General features: G+C 42.0%; 1 protein-coding gene across 2 annotated transcripts; it reads right to left on the bottom strand.

Annotated features, from left to right (window-relative positions):
- Positions 1 to 593: 593 nt before the first annotated feature.
- SYNM (synemin) lies at positions 594 to 21,518 on the bottom strand. Of its 2 annotated transcripts, none has more exons than XM_048317794.1 (4): positions 20,644 to 21,518; positions 15,200 to 15,324; positions 9,440 to 9,510; positions 594 to 7,904 (listed from the first exon to the last, which is right to left on the bottom strand). In XM_048317794.1, the coding sequence occupies exons 1-4, from the start codon at positions 21,427 to 21,429 to the stop codon at positions 4,252 to 4,254; spliced, it is 4,635 nt and encodes a 1,544-aa protein (XP_048173751.1). In that variant the 5' UTR covers positions 21,430 to 21,518; the 3' UTR covers positions 594 to 4,251. The 2 variants fall into 2 exon arrangements, with proteins under 2 accessions (XP_048173751.1, XP_048173752.1); XM_048317795.1 differs by lacking the exon at positions 20,644 to 21,518 and adding an exon at positions 8,961 to 8,997 and having other exon boundaries at positions 15,200 to 15,288.
- Between the last annotated feature and the right edge of the window lie 695 nt (positions 21,519 to 22,213).

Genomic DNA, 22,213 nt, shown 5'->3' with positions numbered 1-22,213 from the left:
CTCACTCTTTCACATAAAAAACTCATTCTGGCCCATTTCTTTAATTAAGAGAAAACTGCGTTATAGGTATGATATTATCATTACAAATCAAGGGTGTGGTTAAAGAGAAAAATGAACTTTACATTGAGAGGTACCATTTAAATATATGTATGTGTGTATATATATACACAACATTCTTTTTCCATTAAAGGCTTAAATGTGTGTAAAATAGTTTTCTTTGCTAGAAAAGGGTGAAAGTTGAGACTTACCTGGGTCAACTGCCACGATCCAAGGACAACTATGATGCTGACAACTCAGGGAATTCCACCTTCTGTGTTGCTTTATACTCTGCCTCTCCTACTACTTGTGGCGCTCCTGAACCACTGCTGGTCCACACGTGCTGGGTGCGGTTGCAATAAGGAATATGCCATGTTCTGTCATAATTTCTATTATCAACCTGTAAGAAGTGAATCCTTGCTGGAAGAAAAATTAGGTTCATTCTCTGAACCAAAATTAACTCAGCCTGAGAGCAAGGTATTTACAGACTTTAAGTCCTTTCTCTTAGACAATGCAGCCTTAAAATCACCAGACAGGAAGAAAGAGAAACATCTGTGTTGATTTTCATTGTTTAATACTCAAGAGTGAAAAAGTGTAAAATCACAAAGCTTAGACCACCACAAAAACGCAGTTTCATTGCAGATGACCAGAACACAAGCTGCCTGAAGTTTCACACAGCTGACATCAACAAACCCAGGTTCAACATTCTTACCGTCTTTTGAAACACCTGCTGTTCACAAACATGAGCCAGCACAGAGCTCTCGCTATCTCACACATCTTTCTTTATGTTCTATGCTCTATTTGCTTCCTAGACCAGTGGTTTACACATGTGAAAAACAGTGCCCCACTTCTGATCTATATCAGCATAGAAATGCATAGTTTTTACCCCCCAAAATACTAATTATATTTGAAAAGCATTTTGTTTAATCCAAACTCAGCGGTAAAGTTTTTATTTCTATTTAATGAAAAGCGTAATACGAGTAAGCTTCCGAAGTGCACGCTGACTGAGGGTGTGTCACCAATCTGCTCAGCCACAGGATATAATTCTTATGCAGAAAGTGATCACCTAGGGTGAGTTAGTATACCAGGGAGCAGGTTATGTTTGCTCTCATTAGTAATTCATGTACCTACAGCCTCAATTCTGCACATGCAGCCACAGGGCCTGCAGGATGTGACTGTCCACCTAAATACACTTTGTTGTCTGAAGGTAGAATTATCCAAAAGTTATCATTATGTCTAAATGTCTCAGGTTAGTGAGAACTAAGTGGAAAATGGGGTGCTTATATTAAAACCTTTTTAAAACTTAAACCTGTATATGTTAGGCAGCTTTGTTTTCACAGCCTTTCTTCATGCAAAGGAACTGTGCCTGAAATGTTAAAATCTTTTTAACGTCATGCTAATGCACATTTCCAGTTCTCTACAATAACCCAGCTTCCAAATAATTGATTAAAATCCTGCTCTTAAATAGAACTAGAGTACACTGAACAAATTTTTCCTCCAGACAATCAAAACAGAAATGTATCTGGGCATAGCCTACTGCATCTGACAATGATGTGCAAAGGAATTTCTAAAGAGCTGTTATTGCCTCAGTAGAAACAATACTGATTTTCAATTTTTTTTTTTTAATCCTTTGGCGCTAAGGGCACCTGCATTTTATGAATTATTTGCTCCTCACTGGTTTACTCCCTCATCTAACATTATAATCATCTGAGCAGGTGAGGATAAACGGAACAGTTTTGGCATCACTGTTCCTAAGGAGCACCTCTGTCAAAGATTCCACAAGGTATCAATAAACGGGCTTGACATTGTAAGTAGCTTTTTCTTGGTTGTTAAATACATTTTCTGCAGATATTCTTGTATCTGTTTTACAGAGAATGGTAAGTCTTGAATAAAATTTCAAGAAAACTTACACTCATTTTTTGCCTCTGTTGCTTACTACAGACCTGACTTCTTCCTTCATGCAGTTATTTGATACTTGAAGTACAGAATCTGATTACTGACAGTAAGGCATCTAGCTGGAAAATTCTGGCTTATACATGATTATTAAACACAGAGATGTTGCCACCTTAAAATCATACAGTCAACTAAGGAAACAAAAGTATAGGATAAGAAGTATTACAACAATTAACATCCTATTTATAAATGGAAGCTCAAGATCTTTTCGGAGCATATAGGTATAATTTTGAAAAAAATGTTATCTATTACACAGTGAACAGTATAAATAAGCTCAGATCACATGCCTTTAGTGCTTTTACACAACTCAGTTTCCTATTCATTTTCCAGCTGTTGGCAGAACTTCCAATTTCAAAAAATGATTCCAGACAAAATGAGGAAAACATTCAGAAAATTCTGCAGTGCAGACAAACCTCATGAGTTAATCTCTGGAACATTAATAGCTTTGTATAGTTTCAAACTTAGTAACTAAGGCACACAAGGATTAAACTGTCCCATATCTGAAAGAGCAGGATATGTCAGTCAGCACGGAGCTTCTCCTCAGCTTTGCATTTACATTCATAGTATAAAGCAGCAGTCAGCTTTGAGAAATCTACTTCTGTTAATAGTAAGGAATCTGAAAAGTGACTAGTCATGCCAGACTAAGATAGTCTAACTGGATTCTAATATGGATCAGCACACACAAAACTAGGCTTACATAACCACAGGAAAAAATGTGGGAGTCAGCACCTGCCGGGCTGGTGCTGCTCAGCCACCCGGAGCCAGGTGTGTGCCTGCTCTGCAGAGGTGGGACACAGTGAGCGAGTGAGTGTGTGTGTGTTTGTGTGTGTGTGTGTGTGTGTGTAGAAACAGCAGCTTCTCACCTCTGTTTGTTACTTCCATACGTGTCCAGTATGGTATTTCTTACCCCAGTGACAATATTTTGGCTGCTATTTTTGCTTCTGCCAGCACTGCCTGGGTCAGTCCAGCCAGTGGTGCTGTGCTGGCTTCCAAGCTGAACTTACAAAGTCACTGAATTATAAAGTGAAATTCTGTCCTTCATTCAACCAATGTGCAATCCAATTGAAATTAGCTTATTTGCAAACGATTTAAGTACAAGGCAATTTTTGCCTGAGGCATGTGTTACATTCAGAGGAAAAAAAAAAGGAAGAAAAAAAAAATTCAAATCTCAGGTTGGGTTTGCAGGGGGAGTGACTGAAAAGGACACCTTGTTTGTAAACAAAGGATTATCTGGGAATGAGCTGACACACAATGATCATTAAGTGTCAGCAAAGTCATTTGTAAAAGTTTCCTTCTAACAGGACACGTATCAGCTAATTTCACTATGTTAGGAAATTAGGCACTATGTAATCATGTTTGACACTTCACACTTACCTTTAGCAATACCTAGTATCAGGTAACCCATAAACTGCAAAGTAAGTTGAGGTTACTAATGTGCACAGCCACTGAATCGGTAAGGAGTTCTCCTTACCTCAGTGGGAACACTATCCAGTCTACTTTTTAAATTTGTTTTCTTTTTAGAGATATTAAATATACTACTGTCTAACCATAAAATTCACTATTTCTCACCTGGAATACTGTGAGAAATTCCTCCCTCAGTATTACCTCTTTCTTTTTTGCACTGCATTCAAGCTATACAAATAATATCACTTTTGTCAATTCTTGCTATGATTACTTTGATCCTACAGGATCATAATTAATTTTATAGCTTTAATAACTGTCTCTTATAATGTATTCATTAGGTATTGCATATGAGTACACAGAAATGGAACTGAAAATCAGCTACTACCACTCATTATTCTCATATTCTGTTAAATTTGTGGTTAGTAGCTTGAGATTTAAATAGAATTGCATAGTAATATTGTAGTAACCAAGTACAATACAGTATTAAGAAAAAAAATAGTTTGAAAAGTCCTATTCAAGCACACATTTAATAGTTGATGTGCTATAAAACAAACAAAAAAAAAATAGAATCCTTTTAATTCCCCAGTAGCAAATACCTGCTTCTATGGGTGGAAAAATCTGAAAATATGAGACACAGAACTCTGAGGAAAAAATATTAATAGCATGATCTCTCCCAAAAATAAAATTTCCAATAAAATAAAATGTGCTGAATAGAGGCTTAAATTCAATACTTCTCAGTCCACCATTAATAATCTAAATAGTTTGAGTGTTTCCCCATCCCTTTTTTCTCTTAAAAAAAAAGGATAATAAAAAATACGTATAAACAAATTGCTACGTAGGCTTCATCACAGAGTCCTTTCAGAACCACTGTCCATCATTATCATTATCCTCATCATCTTCCTCCTCATGGTCCAGGTAGACAAAAGCGACTTTCTTCCCTTCAGAAGTATCTGAACTTTGGTTGACCGTTCTTTGCAACTGCACAGTTTTATCAAAAAATGACTGTTCCACCACCTTTTCACCCTGATCTTGGGAAAAACTGGAGAGAACATAGCCACTTCTTGTATTTTCATTTCCTGCAAGCTGGTCGCTTTCAACAATGACCTGTGGCTGACCAGTGGAAGGGTCTTGCTTATTGGACACCATCATTGCCACTTGCTGTTCTCCACTCTTCACTGCAGATATTCCACCCAGATTGGAAACATCCATTTGGAAAGTGTAAGCTGTTTCCCTGGAGCCTACTTTAATATGCTTCACAGACCTGCTGCTCTCAGATGACTCTGCTGTTTGTGAAAGATCTTCCACCACTCCAGCAATGGGTCCTGTGAAGATTATTTCCTCAGCTTGAGTTCCTGCAGGACTTATTTTAACGTGCCTGAAAGCTCTTGAGCCTCCTGAAAGTGTCTGGTCTTCCAGTTCAGTGATTTCTGTGTGCTCAGAGACAGGCCCCTGGTAGATGATCTCTTCAGCTGTCATAAAGCCCTGGGGACCCAGCTGGATTTGTCTGACTGAACTTTCTGTCTGTGAGACGTCTCTCGTGCTGCTGACCTCCACTTTACCGGAGATGGGTCCTTCAAAGATAACATGCTCAGTATGAACCTCCTTTGGGCCCAGCCTGAAGTGCCTCATTGATCTGCTGACATCCACAGCCCCTTCAGCCTGGGAAAGGCCATCTGAGCTATTGAGTGCCAGAGAGTCCAAACCCGACCCCTCAAAAGAGACTTCTTCAGTTACTTGTCTTGATCCTACTGTGACACGTCTCGTGGCCCTACTGAAGTCTGTTGAAACCTTCTGAGAAATATTTCCAGAATCAATCTCTTCTACAACTGTAGTAATGGGGCCTGTATAAATGACTTGTTCTGTGGTTTGGATTTCCTTGGGGCCCAGTTTAAAATGCTTCACAGATTGGCTGAATTCTGACAGTCCCTCTTTCTGAACAAGATCTTCTGTAGCACTGAGCTCCAGTGCTTCAGGACCAGGCCCTTCATACAGGACCTGCTCAAACCTCTGGACTTCTACTGGGCCAACCCTGACATGCCTCTGGGACTTGGTCTCATCAGCAGATTGTGATGAGTAAGAGGCTTCTCCATAATCTGCAGTTTCCGAAACCGAACTGTCATAAACAACTCTTTCAGTGGTGTGATAGCCAGTGCCACCACTCCGCCTCATCGTGGATGAGCTGTAGATCTCTTGGTCAGCCAAAGAAGTGTATTTATCACTGTGGGAAGAAACATCTACTTCTATATTGCTCCTATCCAAGCTCTCTTTCTTCAGGGACTGTATTGTTGCCTTCTCTTTCTCGCTTGTGATTACTTCACCAAGCTGATCTACATCAAATTCATCAGTATTAAGGGTCTGGGACAGATTGACTTCAGCAACTATTGTCACCAAGCCCCCCTCCTCCTTCTGATCAACTTTTTTGATATCAAATGCCAAGTTACTAGCGTCAACTTTGTTGTCTTTTGTTAATGCAGAGAGCTCCTCTTTCACACTTTCTGGGAGACTGCCCTCCAACTGCTCCAAAGCTTCCTTCAATTGATGTTTAGGGTCCTTCGTTTCCTTGGATAAAAGCCCTTTTATCGAAGCCTGAAATTCATGGGGAATTTTAATTTCTTTTTCAATAATAATGGATTCAACATGGGATCTTTCACCTTCAGGATGCTCTTTTAAAATATGGGCACTTGCTTCCTCCCCTACCACTTTATAGGTTTCTTCTGGAGAGCTCACACCTTCCTCTCTCTTACTTTGTGTGCCTTGCAAAAATTCATCTTGCCAAGAATACTTAATAGTTGATTCTTCTTCAATATGAATTTGCCCATATACTGAGTCATCATCTTTTTCATTAATAATAGGATGATCATCGGGAACAGATACAAAATATTTCTGTTCAATAGGTGAGTCATCTTCCTCGGTTACTTCTTCCACACGAGTGAAGCTCTCATGGCGTGGTTTCTTCTTTTTGACATCTTCATAGGTGAAGGTGATGTTTTGTTCCTCTTCACCGTAACGCCTCTCTCTCTCAGGGAATGAATCCTCCACTTCTTCTACTTGAAAAGGTGTTGAAAAATCAGTCCTTTCATCAGTGGTGTAATCCAGTGGCTCCTCTACAATCTCCACATTCACAGACACATTCTTTCTGCTCTCGCTTCCTTTCAGGCCATGATGTACAATATCCTCTATCTCCTCTTTGGAAGGAGTTCCCTCCACACCCTCTCGAATCACTTTTCTAACATCCTGGTTTGATAGATGTCCTAAGTCACCTTTATCAGAAATATCTATGTCTTCTTGAACTTGAGACTGCACTGTGAACTCAGTCTTTATTTTCCCTTCGTCTTCTTGTTCTTTCTTATTAAAATAGGTCACTTTGGTGTCTGTTGACATCTGTGAACTAGAAGACTGCGTGAAAGTTTTAAGAATGTCAGTAACAATATTCTCTGCTATGCTTTCAGTTGGCAGAGTTCCCATTTTATGGCTTCCATCCCTAATTTGCTCTTCACCCTCCAGACTGGACTCTGCTTCTGAAATCCTCAATTGGCGAGTTTCAGCAGACTGAGTTACATGGTCATCTGTTTCTCTTCCTATGGAAGTTTTAACTCCTTGTACTCGTATTTCTTTATTTCTCTGGGGTTCTTTGTCAGGAGCAGGCCTTTCAATACTGATTGGTACCTCAATGACTTCTTGGCTTCTTGATTCTGAGGTCATAGTTGCATCTTTTTTGGTTGATTCACTTTTCAAAGTTCTTGCAGTAGAAATATCACTTGCTGTTATCTTCTGGCTAACTCCCTCACGGATGTATTTTTTCTGCTCAGTCTTCCTCCCAAAATCAACACGTTCTTCTACAAAAGATTTCTCATCTGTTTTCTTTTTCTCATCCTTTGTTTGTTTCTCCAGCTTATCTTTTTCGTTCAGCAGAGATGTCTTCTCTTCAGTTGGTTTGCTTCCTCCTCTTTTGTCTTTTAGTGTGGTCCGAGTTTCAATTATAGTTTCTTCATATTTAGATGGTTTTGCATTGGTAATTAGCTCATAAACTGGAAATCTAGTGAAGCCTGGTTTCATTCTTGTATTTTCAGCATCTGGCTTGTGGTCCTTGTCTGATCTTTCAGCATGTGCTGATTCTTTTGAAAAAGATACTGTGGATGAAGTTGTAATTTCTGTTTTCTTTCTTTCTGGAATCTTCTTTTGCTGCATTTCAGTGCTTCTCCAGCTACTGTAGTCTGGAGTAAATGTTCTTAGTTCTTTGTGGTCTGTTACAATTCTTTCATCCTTTGTGACAGTTGTTGAAGGGCGATACGTTGAACCAAGTAGATCCCTTCCAAAAGTTCTTCCACCCGTTGTTGTGTGTGATCCAGTCTGTGTGGAGTGAGCTGAGTAATGTGCAGAACTGCTCATATTTGTCACTGGCATTCTGTGCCTTGTATCAGTGATCCTGGCAGCTAGTGAAGCTTTATTTCTATTTCTTTCTTGATAAGTAGAGTAAATATCAGTGTAGTTATAGGAAGTGTTTATAATATCTGCAAAAAGAACACAGGAGACCAAGCATTAAAATAATGGTTTGTATCTAAAATAGTATTAAATAGAGAGCATGAACTAAGAAAATTTGTACTACATTTTCTGAAAGAAATAATGTCTTCATTTTCAGTGGAGCTTTGTAAAGGCATTCCTATAGGTTTTGCCTGTTAATTAAGCCTATGCATGAATTAGATTAGAACTGAAAGCAAAGCTTTTTGCTAAGTTGCAGTATCTTGCTAATTTTACCTGTTGTGCACTACTGGGTGTATTGTGGCATTTATTTAGGAATTACACTTCTCATATTTATACTGACGTTCATTTACAACTTCTTATTAAATAATGTATGCTAATATTGTGGGCTGGGTTTTTTGCTTTATTAGCCTAAGTGGCCTGAAGTTTCTCAGTTCCTATTGACATTTAATGGCACACCTGCCACCACATACTAGAAACTGCAAACACAAATACAACCCTTAACAGCCACACAACAAAGCACAACAAGTGACAGAAATAAAGAACCTCTTAGGCTCTACTTATAGAAATTAATACAATGTACCAGGAATGTCTGACAGGAAGACCAGCCAGTACTGGACCACTCACATCTCCCGCTCCTGAAAAGCGACCTCATCTCCCCTGGCTTTTGGTAGTGTTTCCTGTATTATTTCTGTAATTACTCCTGTAATTCCTTCCCTATTCTGTGAATACACCTGAGCATGGTCTGCAGAAGTACTGGCTAGTCCAGATCCAAACTGTGCTGTCCAGACCCAGGCACAGTGCTCACAATTTAAGAGCGTAGGCAGATCTGTGTGCGCATTTCAGCCTAGGCCTGAGCCTGTTGAATTTCCTGCTACAGACACAGCCTTCCAATGTCTTCTGGGACTACAGTAATGACCCCACGTTGTTAAACTCGTGAGTATTATCCAGATTAATTCTGTTACTAATAACAATGGCCACAGCAGTCACAGTGAAGGTCCATCCTATCTAAAATCCTGTTTGCAGGGACCAAGAGTAGATACACAGGGAAGAATATTAGAACAGGGCAAGTAAATAGTGATACTTCCCTCGTATACTCTCACAGCCTCCAGAGATTTGCAGCTCCTAAGATAGAAATGGTATCTTTATGTTTAGTAAGTCTTTGATTTGTCTTTCATTACTCTGCTAAAATATCTCTTTAAACCCACATGAACTTTTTAAACACTCACAATGCCTCAGGATGATGAACTCCATGGTTTTAACTACATGTTCTGTAAAACACTTCTTGCTTTATACTTCAAAACTCTCTTAAGACCTACGGGCATACAAAAGTTCTTTGGAGCTATGGAACATCACTCCCTATGTTCTCCACTCAAGGCATGATTTTATAAGCTATCTCATACAGAAGAGCAATATGTTGATTTAAAATATTAACACTCAAAACTGATTCAATATGCACTTTGCAATACACCCATAAAAACATACTTCAGGAACACTATAACATAATAATAATTTCCAGTTATATTTAATTTAATTCAAATTTTTTTTTTTAATATTTGTATTTTACCTTGAGGCAATTTTCCTGCATGCTCTTCTCTCCATATAATCCACGGCTTGCTCTCCCCTTCTAACAAAGCTCTGCAAAACACGAAGGACATTTCATTAAACTACTGGGAAGGATAAGCATAATATTTTACATTTATAAGTCTTAGAAATTGAAACAATGATCCTGCAGTAAACACATTCCACTAGACCAGATTGCTTCAAGCCCCGTCCAATCTGGCCTGGAACACTTCCAGGGATGGGGCAGCCACAGCTTCTCTGGGCAAGATGTTTTATAAAGAAAAGGCAAAAATGAAAAAAGTATTTCCAGCCCTTTCTGTTTCTAACAGAGTAGTAAAGGTGGTGCTGCAGTGTGATATGAGGGAACTGTTACAGCAGGATTTGCAAGTTCTATCCTTTTCAAATTAAAAAGGAAGGAAAGTATGACTTCTACTGTCAAATACAGTGCTGGGAAGAAACTTTACAGTGTTAAATTAACTATTCTTAGTTCCTCTTCCATTGGAAATCAGCACAACACATTTCATAGAAAAGGACTAGGAAAATTCTCTGTAACAGAAACTGCTGGGTTTCTTTTACTGACATCTCTGTCTGTCCCTGCTCCTCAGCCCTCCTTTTTGGCAGTGACATTCCAATAGCTCCCAAACTTCCAGGAAGTGCTATTCCAGCAGCCTGGAAATGCTACGTCAGGTTCTTTCTCCGTGCAAGGGAATGTTACAGTCAGCACAGCAACTTGGGTGGGTTTATGTTCACTTCTACCAGCCTGTTACCCATCTCAACATTTCTGGGTTTGGGAATGCCAGATGTTTTGCACTGATAAGACACAGCTGCAACATCAAAGCTGTCAAGAGTAAGGCTGGAGGACTGTGATAGCCAAGGCTTCTGAGTCCCTGGGGGAGGAGATGAAAGCCATTTAGGATTGGGGTATAAACACTTCTGCTGGACTTTTATGTCAAAATTAACAAAGCAGATGTTTTAAGCATCACCTGTACATTTCACACTTCCCAGGACTGATCACTTTGGCATTAGCAAAGTATCATTAGCAAGGTTTCCTTTGCCATCATGGATTTTTCTAGATCCAGAAGAAAAGCCAGCTTAGAACTAAGTAAAACAGGCTCAGATGGGCATCTTTCCTTCTCTTTTGTGAGTCAAAAAAAACCACAGTAAAAGTAATTTGTCTTTCTCCATGTTAAGAGAAGCTTTATAGGAATTAGATTCCTTCAACACATATGATGTTCCCAAGACCAAACATCTGATCTGATGAAGCCAGTGAGTGGCAAACAAATTGCTCTGACAGACATGGCAGAGAAGCTGGTGGTGACGCTGCAGAAACACATCCAGGAGCTGGCAGTGAAAGTGTTAACCATGATGAAAGAAAGCAGGAATGTGGGGAGTTTGACTAAGGATTTCTGGCTGCTGTTAAAACAACAGTTGTTCAGTTGCTGCAGCAACGTATGAGGTCACTAAAAATAAGTTCCAGGAGGTAACTGTATATGGCAAATGGCAGCAGCCCACAGAAAAGTTGGACCTGAAATATTACTACTGAAAGTGAAAGGCAAAGCTTCCTGAAACCTCTGTAAAACTGGACAGTGAATCAGTGTTTTACTGGACACACTTCATAATAGGTATGTCCTCAAGATTATCAGAAAACCAATAAAATGTTAAACTGAGCTTGGCTTAATAAACTGGCACAAGAAAGTGCAGCGTAATGTACTGTGCCAGCAAACTCAGGTTGTGTTTCTCAGCTTGACCATAGCTTGAGTTTATGCAAGTTATTTTGCTTCTCTATTGCTCTGCATCCTTTCCTAATAATAACCTCTTGGTGGTGAGGTCTGCTTTTAAACTTAAACTGCCTGAAGAATTAATTTCAACTGTATGAACTTTTAAGTAGTCACAGTAATAATCAAAAAAAAACATTCCTCCAAGCAGCACTCTTCTAAAAAAATAACCATGTGAGCTACTTCCTGGAAATCAGGTCCCAAACAATATATACTCCCATTTTGTTAACACTTAATTTAAGTGTTACCAGAAAAAAAATCCAACTGCACCGTTAGCTCATCTCATTATTAATATCATGTATCTAACAGTAGCAGGGACGTGCTCGTCAGCCTGTGCTGGATGACAACAGAAATAACCAGTCCATGAAAGCAGAAGGAGGAGATAAAGTGTTTGGGGTGGGGAGAGAGAACAAAAGGATGAAGTGCAAATGGTTATTATGGTCATTCAGGACAGCAATGACTTTGCTTTCAATTATAGAAAGCCAAAATCTCAGATGGGGCAGTTGGCCAGCGGGCCATAAAAATTCATCCTCTCTATTCTGGGTATTTTCTAAGGAGTTACAAAAAAACCCCCCACCTCTCCAGGAAGGGGGGTCAAGGCCATTCCACATCCTTTTTCCATCGCAGGATGGGAGAACAAGGAGTGTGGAACAGCAGGTAACAGCATGTTCAATTCCCTGGGTGTTGAAAACTCAGTGGGTTCTCAAAATAAAACCAATACAAGACTAGGAGCTATTGGATGGTACAAGTTGTGAAGGGGAAATAATGAGACTGACTGAAAAAGCTGTGGTGAGTAGCTCAGAGGACCTTAATGTTGGTGATGATTCTGTGAGAGGAAGGCACAGAAAGGGTCAGAAGTGCTGATGGAAGAACACAACTGGAAAGTCCACCTGGTGAGTGTGTTCAGAGATCCTAACAATGACCACAGAAATAAAAAAGAAAAAAATAGTGTAGCCTTCAGCACTTCAGAATGCAGGGTGGTAACCTGAACAGAACACTTGCATTCACACATTGAAGTGAAATATTCTACCCTACAACAACAACATATTTTAGAGAGGACAGAAAACCTCCTGAACCTATTGGAACAGGCTCTGGGCAGTCTCTGCTATGTGAAGAGAAGTTTCTGCTAGCTACAGAGAGGAATTCTGATCCTAGACAGGTTTTCTAACTCCTTTTAGAATCAAGAGTTTTACAGAGTGACTAATTCACCACTTCTTTCTGGAAATAAGCATAGTCTAAGTTTTGCAAGGTTCCAAGGACAAAACTGTGAGATACTTGATAAATATTTACTTCCAACAGTGAGAAAAGGGTTTAGAAATGAAGATTCCCAGGAGGTGTAATTTCACAAAGCCACATAAGACACATATTTCAGTTCCTGAGTGAATCTCAGCTCCCAGAGCAGGAAGGGTGAGAAGAGTCAAAGAGGAAATACACTTGGACCTTAAGGAAGGGTGTTCCTTGCAACAATGACCCTTCTTCCCAATCCAGGAGCAATGGTGACTAATGGAAAGAACTGACCTTATAACAGAACCATAGGAGTTGTAAAACAAAGAGAAAACACAGGGTGGGAGGTACAAAGAAAGCTCTAAGACCAGCTACCACACCCTTAACCTATAAGGCCAGGAGGAGAGGAAATGCCAGGGCCTTCGTGGGAACCTCTCCATGGAAAGTTCAGGATGTTGGACTGAGTGTGAATAGGTGCCTTTTGTTTCCAGTATGCATAAGCGAGGGCATATGCCAGTACCCTCTGTGAAAACCAGCCTGAAGCTGGGCTCCCATGCCCTGTTTTTCACAGGTAAAAAGACCTGGGAGAGGAACAGGATTTGAAAAAGTACATGAATGAGCTGTCCAGAATTCTCCTACTTAACCTGACTGACTGGGTCCCCTCCCACAGCAGGGCTGATAAGAGACACAACAGAAAGAAGGAACTATTTTCTTGAATAAAGGGAGAATAAGAGAAATGAGAATAGGTAAAACTGCATAAATGTAAAAACACGGAACAATCACGTTTCAGCTTCCGATATTTTAAAAGAATTTTGTTTGCTGGCATTAGCATGTTTTTTGATCTGCAGCAAAGCCCATTCCCTGTTTTCATCTATACATCATCTTCAGTGGGCAGATGCTCATTTTTTCACTGACATCTGCCTTGCCAAGGCCATCAGTGATACAAGTTGTACTCACTACCATCAGATGAAGAAACCCTACAGATTAAAGAGCTTCTTAACTGGAAGATAAACACAGTGCCAGGTGATGCTGAATTGTTCTCTTCTCAGTAACCAGGGCAGGGAATCCTTAGACAAACCAATAATGCTCAGATAATCAGTGATAAAACTCAGGAGAAATTCCAGAACTTCATGGGTTTGCAAGGTTTTTGAGCAACTGAATATCTGGGCATTATCATTCCTAGTTCTGGATGAATACTAATCATCAAAACAACTCTGATAATTCTGTTATTGTGACAGTGCTAATCCTGTTTTGCAGATGAATAAACTGAGGGAGAAAGTTTAATGACAACAGTCAAAGTCAACAACAGAGCTGGGATTAAATTCAGAAGAATCATGGTTTTTAACAAAGTTAACAGAATTAACACACACAGATAAGGATCACAACTGGCTACCACTTCCACAGGAATGCTCCAGACACTACTGGCTTTCCAAAGATCACAGGGATCCCACTCCACCAACAAACATCAGGGTACTGTCACACTTGTCCCATACTGTGATTTCATCTGATCCAGAAACCAGCCTTGGTCTGTGCCTCTTTGCAGACATTCTCAAGGCATCTTGAAGAGACTTTCTGCTCTTTCATGAAGCCAGACATTCTCTGCTCACTACTCTTTATCAAGCTACTCAGAAGTTACTCTTTCAAATTTCTCATATTTTCAATTATGCAGCTAAAATTAAATTTCATATGTATCAGTGGATTGATAGTCTACACACCTCACCCATAATTCAGCTGGTGCTATCTTTATCCGGACTTACTGGTTCACACTCAGGACACAGCATTAATGCTTTAGGACACAGAAGCATATATCATATATAACTGGAAATACCCCTGTCTATTTACACAGGTTGGATATGAATAATGCACCCAATGTAGACAAGGTAATGACAGAGGCAGCCTCCTCAAAAAAAATACAGAGGTAGCCTGACATTACATTTTTGCAAATTATCCCTTTGCTTAATAAGAATTGCACATGTCTGTATTTGAAGATCAATATCTCAATGGAATTTGTTGAAAATATTGTGCTATTTGTAGAAAAAACACATGATCTTTACAATAAGGAAGGATCTTCCTTCAGATCATCAGTTTCGGGTTGTTTAGGATTTTTTTGCTCCAAATCAGTTTTATGCCATGTACACCTTGATTCTCCAGACAGGAGAATTACTCTGGCTTTTCAACCCCACAACTTCTTAGTGGCTAGAGAGATGTACAGTCCTGAAGATTCATAAGCAGAGATGTTGTTTGCTGTTATCTCCCACTTGATCTAAACATGTTTTTCTAACAAATCAAGGATGGAAAAAGCCAGGACTTAATCAAACAGACTTTTCTGCTTTGTTCCCACTATCCTACAACTAAAACAAGGATGGGGAATTCACTGCCTACATCAATGCTGCAGGTGGTCACTAATGAACATATTTAAACAATGAAATGTGCCATGTAAGTTGATGGCAACTACATAACCTCAAGTTTTATTGATTGCAATTTAGGGATATTGTCTCCTCAGCTTGTAACCAAATATTGCCCCAAAAATTCCCATCAATCTGATATCCAGTTGACCAGGACTAATAAGGTTTCTTATATACCACTATATTTGTAACAAGTTAATAGGATTCCTATGGATTATACTGGCTTTAGAGCCTTGAGACTCCCAAAGTCGCTGCCTGTATTTTAAATGCTGGAAAGAGGATGAATGGGGATCCCATATCTATAAAAAGGGATTTAAATTATCCTCTGTCTAGACAATAGAGTGTGACCACAAATCTTACCTGTAGGTTTCAATTTCAAGGATGAGGCCTGCTTTCACCTGCAGGAGTTCTTGGTAGTCCCTCAGGTAATCTGTGATTGACATAGTCAGGAACTGCTTTTCTTCTTCCAGGGCATCAATTATTCTCTGAACAGAAACAAATTATTTTTAGTTTTGAAAGAACATAAAAATCTGTACACTTGAATGCCTTGAAACACAAAATTTGTAGTTAAAAAAAATCTGATACAAAAATACGTCAATGTTCTATCACTTCAGAAGAAATCAGCTCTACGACCGCCCCATATAAAATACATTGTTCCTGAAGCAAGTTCTATGCTAAGTTCATTTTATGCCTTACTAAGCTGGTTAAATGTTTCAGAAAACCTATTCAGAGGCCCTGTACAAAATTACTAAGCACACATAGCAAGGAAAATACACTTCTTTATAAATGCGGCTTGAATGTCACTCATTTGGTCATTTTAAGACAAGCTTAAACCACACTTGAAATCAGAAATTCCAGCAACTGCTTTGCCTTGGAAAGCTTTTCAGTATTTCCAGTTCCACAGAGGGGTGGGTCCAAACCAGTTTTGGAATTGGAGCATCTGAAGATACTCACAGTGCCCATAAGGTGAAGGATGAACATCCAGTGCTTCCTTAACTTTCCACAGTATTTGGATACCTGCTTTTAGGTCCACCCAGCTCTGTCCAATTGCTGCTCAGAAGATTGATAAGAGATTGCTCATTTTCATCTCAATAACTAAATATGACCTTATACAATACAACTTAATATATAAAGTTGTATATATTTACACTAAATGGTATAAGGAAGAAAAGAACAGAGTAAAAAGTGCTTTAATCACTGGTGTTACTTCTCACATGAAGGGTAAATTGTCATTTGTATATATATTTGTATTAAATCTAACCTTGCTAACTAAAATGCTATAGATTTCACTTTGTTCTGGGGGATGGGAAGACAGAAATTAAGTATCAACAAAGACTCAATTCTGTTTTGTTCACATCACCCTGCACTATGCAGAGACTCTGAAACGTCATTTACAAAGCAAAATCTCATACACATGTACAACACTGAACAGGAATTCACAACAGTGTATTTTTGATTGCATCCTAACAACTGCTTTGCAATCAAACTGGAAAATCAAGGCACTGATAGTCTAATTTTTAAAAATTCAAACTATATCACTTACATGCAGCAAGTGCTCCAGTATTACAGTATGAGCAACAGCATAAAAATGAAGATACAGCAGGGGACTCTGCTGTTAATGCCAGCATGATGTGCTAGGCAGAAGTAAGAACTAAGAATATAAAGTGCTGGTATGTCAAACATTAATAGTTTTGGGTTTTTTTAAGTAAAACTAAAAAGAAAGCTCTTGGAAGGAAGCTGCCTGTTATTTGCCTATACATGTGGGTACAGTTCTCTATATAACACATTAATCTTTCTTCATTTGCCTTTGCAGCTCTTGTTAAATTATTACACTGATGTTTTCCTTGACATGACTATCCTTGCCCACAGCCTTCAGTGTACTTCAGATTGCCTTTTCATGGCAGAAGACAAATCATATCTGAAACAGCACCACAAACCACCCAACAGCCTCCTGTAGACCCCAGCGGAGGTACCATCCTATGGCCATGCAGACCTTTAGCAGCTCTGAAGTAACAATCCTGTTCAAGAACAGCACAGACACAAAGGAAAATTCCAAGGTGAGAAGGGAAGAAAAGTACAAGGCCTTGCTTTTAAAAGGAAAAGTCTATCCAGAAAGAATGGCTGGGGTGCAACAGAACCAGGAGTCAACAAAAGATGCAGAAGAAAACCAATCCCTCTAAGAGCTCTGATACAAAAATTAAATTATTCAGATGTTTCTTGCCTCCCCAATTAAATACAGAATAACCTATACATGTGCATGCATTTCTTAAAAAGATTTTTATAATGCTGCAGTCCCAGAAAAATCCGTACAGTGTGGGGAGCTCTGAAAGACTGGGGCTGTTCAGACCTATCTAAAAACACAGGAGCTTCAGTCCCTCACACCCAAGTTCTCTAGTCTGGGTTTGAAAAGCCACCTAGATTCTACCCACTGGGTTTGGAGAGCACTGGGAATCCGAGAGTTTGAGTTAATGATTACCATAAGGGGCCACATAACTCAGCCAGCTGTGCAGTAATTCCAAAGGACTTCATTCCAGCGGGAACAGACACTCTATAGACTGGAAGGCAGACAGCCAGTCATCCAGCCCTCCATCACTGATGCTCAAACACAAAAGAGGACAACTGGCCTCAAGTCCTGTCTCCAAGCATGCCCAAAAGCACATAAACCAATCCATCAAAGTTCAGGAGATTAAAAGCCAACAAACCCATTTTGCAAATGTAACCTGTACTTGGCAAATCTTGTGTTTTCTTCACACAGGACTCTTTTGGAAAGATCTGTTTCCCAGACACATCAACCACATGCCCCCAAATCCCAGTGATGTCCTACTAGGACTAAGTAACAGAATTGAAACTGTTCTCTCACCCTTCATATGTTCCTTTCCAGGCAGCACTGGGAAATTTTAGAAGGACAGTAGAGGGGAAAGAATTTACTTGGGTTGTCCAAGCTGTACCTACTGAGGGAATAAAGAGAGGATTCCAGGCCCCAGCCCTTTCCATCTAGTACTCTTTACTGATCCCACAGCTCATTCAGTGGCTCAGCAGGGGAGGAACGCACACTGAACTTGGCTGGCTCGAAACTGGTATACAGAAAAAGGCACACGACATATCAACATTAAATGTTCATTTGACAAGATGTTTTCTCCTTCTCTGGAGCTCCCAACACTGACACAGGAACTGATCCTAAACCCACTCTTATCAGTGAAAAATATCTGCCTTGCTTCAGAGCAGCAGGATGGGCCATGGATGGTTTTACATCCAAATAATACAGGGTTTTCAAATCACCAGCAGTTTTTGCATCAGTATTCTCATAGCACACAGCTAAAATTATGGAAGTAAGAGACCTACTGAGTTCATCCCTTTAACACTCAGGACCAGTGAAAATTTTCCAGTGTATGATTTACTGCTTGCCTGGTTCAGCTACATTACAATTCCAAATACTTATTTCTATTTAACATTGCTGAAAGCTTCACTGAGGATAAGGGCAGTTCAGGAGGCAAAGATGAACATATAAGGCAACTGGATGATATATGGAAAATGTGAATAAATCTAATTACCATTGCAGCTGCAATGAACAATAATAACTTGACTTTAATCTGTACATACATATCATTTCTACATGACACTCTACAATAAATAAGGATGGAATTGATGCTCTTTAAAGAGTAGTTTAAAACCCATGTTGAACATACTTTAACCAGTAAAAGAAACGAGTGAGAAAAAAAAAAGCTTCGATCACAAGAACAAAACCTGAAACAGCTGCTCCTACATATTCTAAAATTTTTCTTCCTGGATATAAGCAAAACATTTTATTTCTTACAGCAGAAGACTGGCAACTGCAAAAAGGCCTTTCTCAAACCCAAACATAAGACCATTCAGAATTAATAAACCTTATGATATCTTTGAATATATATCTAGTAATATTTAATCTCTGGTGATAATGGTCAGACATTTTCAACACTTTTTTCTTCTTCTTGTATTACTAAGATTTGAAACTACTTTTCCTGTAAAATCTAAAAATGCCAAATGCTCATGAGAGTAATAGAGAAGTCTGTGATGTTGGTATCAAAATAATCCATTCTGGAGCATTGCATCAGGACAATTCAAGGGCATCCATTGATTTTGATTATCTGACTTCAGCAACAGATTGTTGTCATCTACAATGGGTTGCTCCAATTGCTCTTCTAAATAAAATTCTTTAAAAATACAACCAGATACAGAGATAACTGGTTTAAAAACACCTTGCTGAGCTGAAAAAGTTAAATAAAAGCCATTTTAACTGGCTTTAGAAGAAAAACTTGGGCATGGATAGCAAGATATACAAAATGCTCTCTTTACTCCATATTTAGATGTTTTCAGTTTGAGCAATTATGACTTTCATTATAAATCCCTAGTAAAAATATAGACAGCAAGGACAACGTATTTTGGAAACCAAAGAAAACTTTAAATATAAAATGGAAAAAATGAAGATGTTTCTTTCTTCTTTACATTTTCACCTGGTTTTGACTGTTGGATAGATTAATGAGAGATTTACATATGACATCTTCTAAAGCTTTGGAAATGTTTATATATGTGATTGGAAGAATGAATTGTCCTGTCAAAAATGGAAAAAAAAAATATTTAAAAGTTAAGAGCCTTTCTGATTCCTTCTTACATACCTAATCTGTCTCAGTTCACAGCATCTGCAAACTATGCAACTTCCAAACAATCTAGCAGAGTACGAAAACCAGACACACACACAGCAACAGGTCCCAGTCCCTTCCAGTTGCCAACATCTCCATAATCTACCAGGGCTGCGGAACACAAAGCTGGACAAAGCACACAGGGTTCAGGCACACACCGAGCTCCAGCAGGGTGTTAATAAAGGGTCTAATAATGAACAAAAGAAATGCTGCCCTCAGGAAATGGACCGATGGGCTGCATGATCTAATATGCGCTCTCCACTCCGAGCTGGATGAGCGGATACTCTGCTGTTCCGGCAGGAGCTGATCCCTTCCCACGGACAGGGGGATTGCACATTACACCAAACATCATCCTGACAGCAAACAAATCCTCAGCTGCAGATGCTGTAACCCTCTGTTTGACAACACCAACATCCACCTCCAACACCTTCTTGCCATTAAAACCACTCAAAGTTTTCTTAACTACGCCGGGAACCACAAGCTCTTCCCGAGGCTCAAGGAATGTGTGTAAAACAAGAAGAAATTTCGGATTAGTTCTCTGATTGGGACAGGCCACCCTCAAAGCCTCAGGCTGGAGGGGATGAGCTGAGTCCCACGGCCTCGGGACTCGGTTCATTTGCTCCCAGGGACTGCTCCGTGTCCCAAGCGCTCCTGTCAACCCTGCCAGGAGCCCTGGCAAGCCCGTGCGCCAGCTCCATGCTCTTGGGCACTTGCCCAAGGGCAGGAGCAGGTTGGGAAGGGAGCACCTGTCACCGGGATGATGTCCTCAGGGTCAGGGTCTCCCTTCTGATTCACACCATTCGCACCCACCTCTCCCCAGACTCCCCGCCCCACACAGAGAAGGGCTCGGCAGCAAAAGGCTCCTGCTGGGCCACCTCCTCTTCCAGCCTGCGGAAAACCCACAGCCAGGAGGCAAAGTGGCAAGCCCTGGACCACGAGTCAGAGGGGCTTTAGCACCGCCCGGAGCAGAGGGAGGAGGAGAGATGGGGAAACTGGGCTCACATCGCGCGATGGACCACAGCTGAAGGGAAAACGCGAGTGGCAGGAGTCTCGGGAGCCCCAAAACAGGCGTCGCAGGGCAGGAAGGCAGCGGGAGAGTCCCGGGACCGGGGGACATGTGCCACCCACCTGGTACTCCTCCAGCTCGGCGCCGTGGCGGTCCTGCAGGGCCAGCAGCTCCTGCTCCAGCCGCTCCCGCAGCGCGCACAGCTCCTGGCCCTGGCGGTGGAGATCCTCCAGGTGCTGCCGGCACTGCCGGCTCTCCTCCCGCAGCAGCTCTAGGTTCTCACGGTTGCGCTGCGCCTCCTGCTCCTGCAGCACCTGGATCTGCTCCTGGTAGCGCAGCAGGGTCTCCCGGCAGCTCTGGCTGAGCAGCATCTCGTAGGTCTCCTCCAGCTCCTCCAGGCTCAGCCCGGCCAAGGGGGGCGGCAAGGCTGCCAAGTTCAGCCGCAGCTCCCGCATCTCCACCGCCTCCCGCCGCTGCCGCTCCGCCATATGCCCGTGCTCGGCCTGCAGCTCCAGCAGCAGCTCCTCCAGGGCCACGCACTCGCCCCGCAGCCGCTCCAGCAGCGCCTGCTGCCCGGCCAGCTCGGGCTCCAGGCGCCGCCGCATCCCCAGCACCTCCGCGCCCAGCGCCCGCAGCTCCTCCAGCTCCCGCCGCAGCCCGTCCCGCTCCAGCTCCGCTTCCAGCTTCGCCCGGCTCAGCTCCTCCAGCTGCATCCGCAGCCAGGCCAGCTCCTGCTCCGGCACCCGGAGCCCGATCAACTCCTGCTCCCGCAGCTCCGCCAGTTCCCGCGCCAGAAAGCGGTTCTCCTCCTCCAGCTCCCGCACGCGGGTCACGAAGACCCGCAGGCGGGAGTTGAGCTCCTGCAGCTCCCTCTTCTCGTCCCATCCCGCTTCCCAGCGCCGCCACATCTTGCCGGGACCGCGGGGTCGGGGCACAGCAGCCCCGGAGCTGCGGGCGCTGCGCGGGTGCTGCGGGATGTGCGCGGCACCGGGACGGGCCCCGCCCCTCAGCCCCGGCCCGGCCCCGGGCACGCGGCCCCGCCCCGCTCCGCCCCGCGCCGGTGCGCTGCGGCGCCCCCTGCTGGGCTCCTGGCGGCTCCCGCCAAATTCCTGCGCGGGAATCGGAGCCCGCCTCAGGGAGCAAAGCCCGCCTTAAGGAGCCAAGTCCCGCCCGGGGAGCAAAGCCGGGCTCGGGGAGCAAAGCCTCGTTCAGAGAGCGAAGCCCTACTCAGGGAACAAAGCCGCGCTCGGGAAGCAAAGCCGGGCTCAGGGAACGAAGCCAAGCTCGGGGAGCTGAGTCTCGCTCAGGGAGCAAAGCCAGGCTTGGGAAGTAAAGTCAAGCTCAGGGAGCCAAATCCTGCTCGGAGAACAAAGCTCCGTTTAGTGGGGAGCCAAGCCCCGCTTAGGGAGCTCCCAGCATTACTCTCCTGATCCCCCTTCCTTTGGCATCCTCGTCCTACTCCCGGCTGGGACCGCGATGCTGGGGCTCATCCCGCGCTCTCAGCACAGCCCCGGGCACTTTGCTCCCCACAAGGCATTTCTGGATTTACCGTGTCTGCCATCACCTGCTGCTGTTACCGCACCATGGCTGGCCTTGTGTTTATAGAAAGTGTCGAATGCCACTTCATAACACTATTTTTGAGTGGAACACCTCCAATTTTGTCCTCGTGTCACAACTCATAAACCTTTGCCC

Source organism: Corvus hawaiiensis, chromosome 13, assembly GCF_020740725.1.
Source record: "Corvus hawaiiensis isolate bCorHaw1 chromosome 13, bCorHaw1.pri.cur, whole genome shotgun sequence".
In the NCBI taxonomy this organism is placed as follows: Eukaryota; Metazoa; Chordata; class Aves; order Passeriformes; family Corvidae; genus Corvus; species Corvus hawaiiensis.
Note: the sequence above shows the minus strand (reverse complement) of the source record. Positions and strands in the feature narration are given on the sequence as shown.

What these genes read in the sequence shown, in the direction of transcription:
- SYNM (XM_048317794.1), bottom strand. Translation starts at nt 21,429, where the DNA reads ATGTGGCGGCGCTGGGAAGCGGGATGGGACGAGAAGAGGGAGCTGCAG. An exon ending in CCGAGCTGGAGGAGTACCAG is followed by an intron (nt 15,325 to 20,643) that starts GTGGGTGGCACA and finishes GTTTCTGTTCAG; the next exon opens with AGAATAATTGATGCCCTGGA. An exon ending in CTTGAAATTGAAACCTACAG is followed by an intron (nt 9,511 to 15,199) that starts GTAAGATTTGTG and finishes CGTGTTTTGCAG; the next exon opens with AGCTTTGTTAGAAGGGGAGA.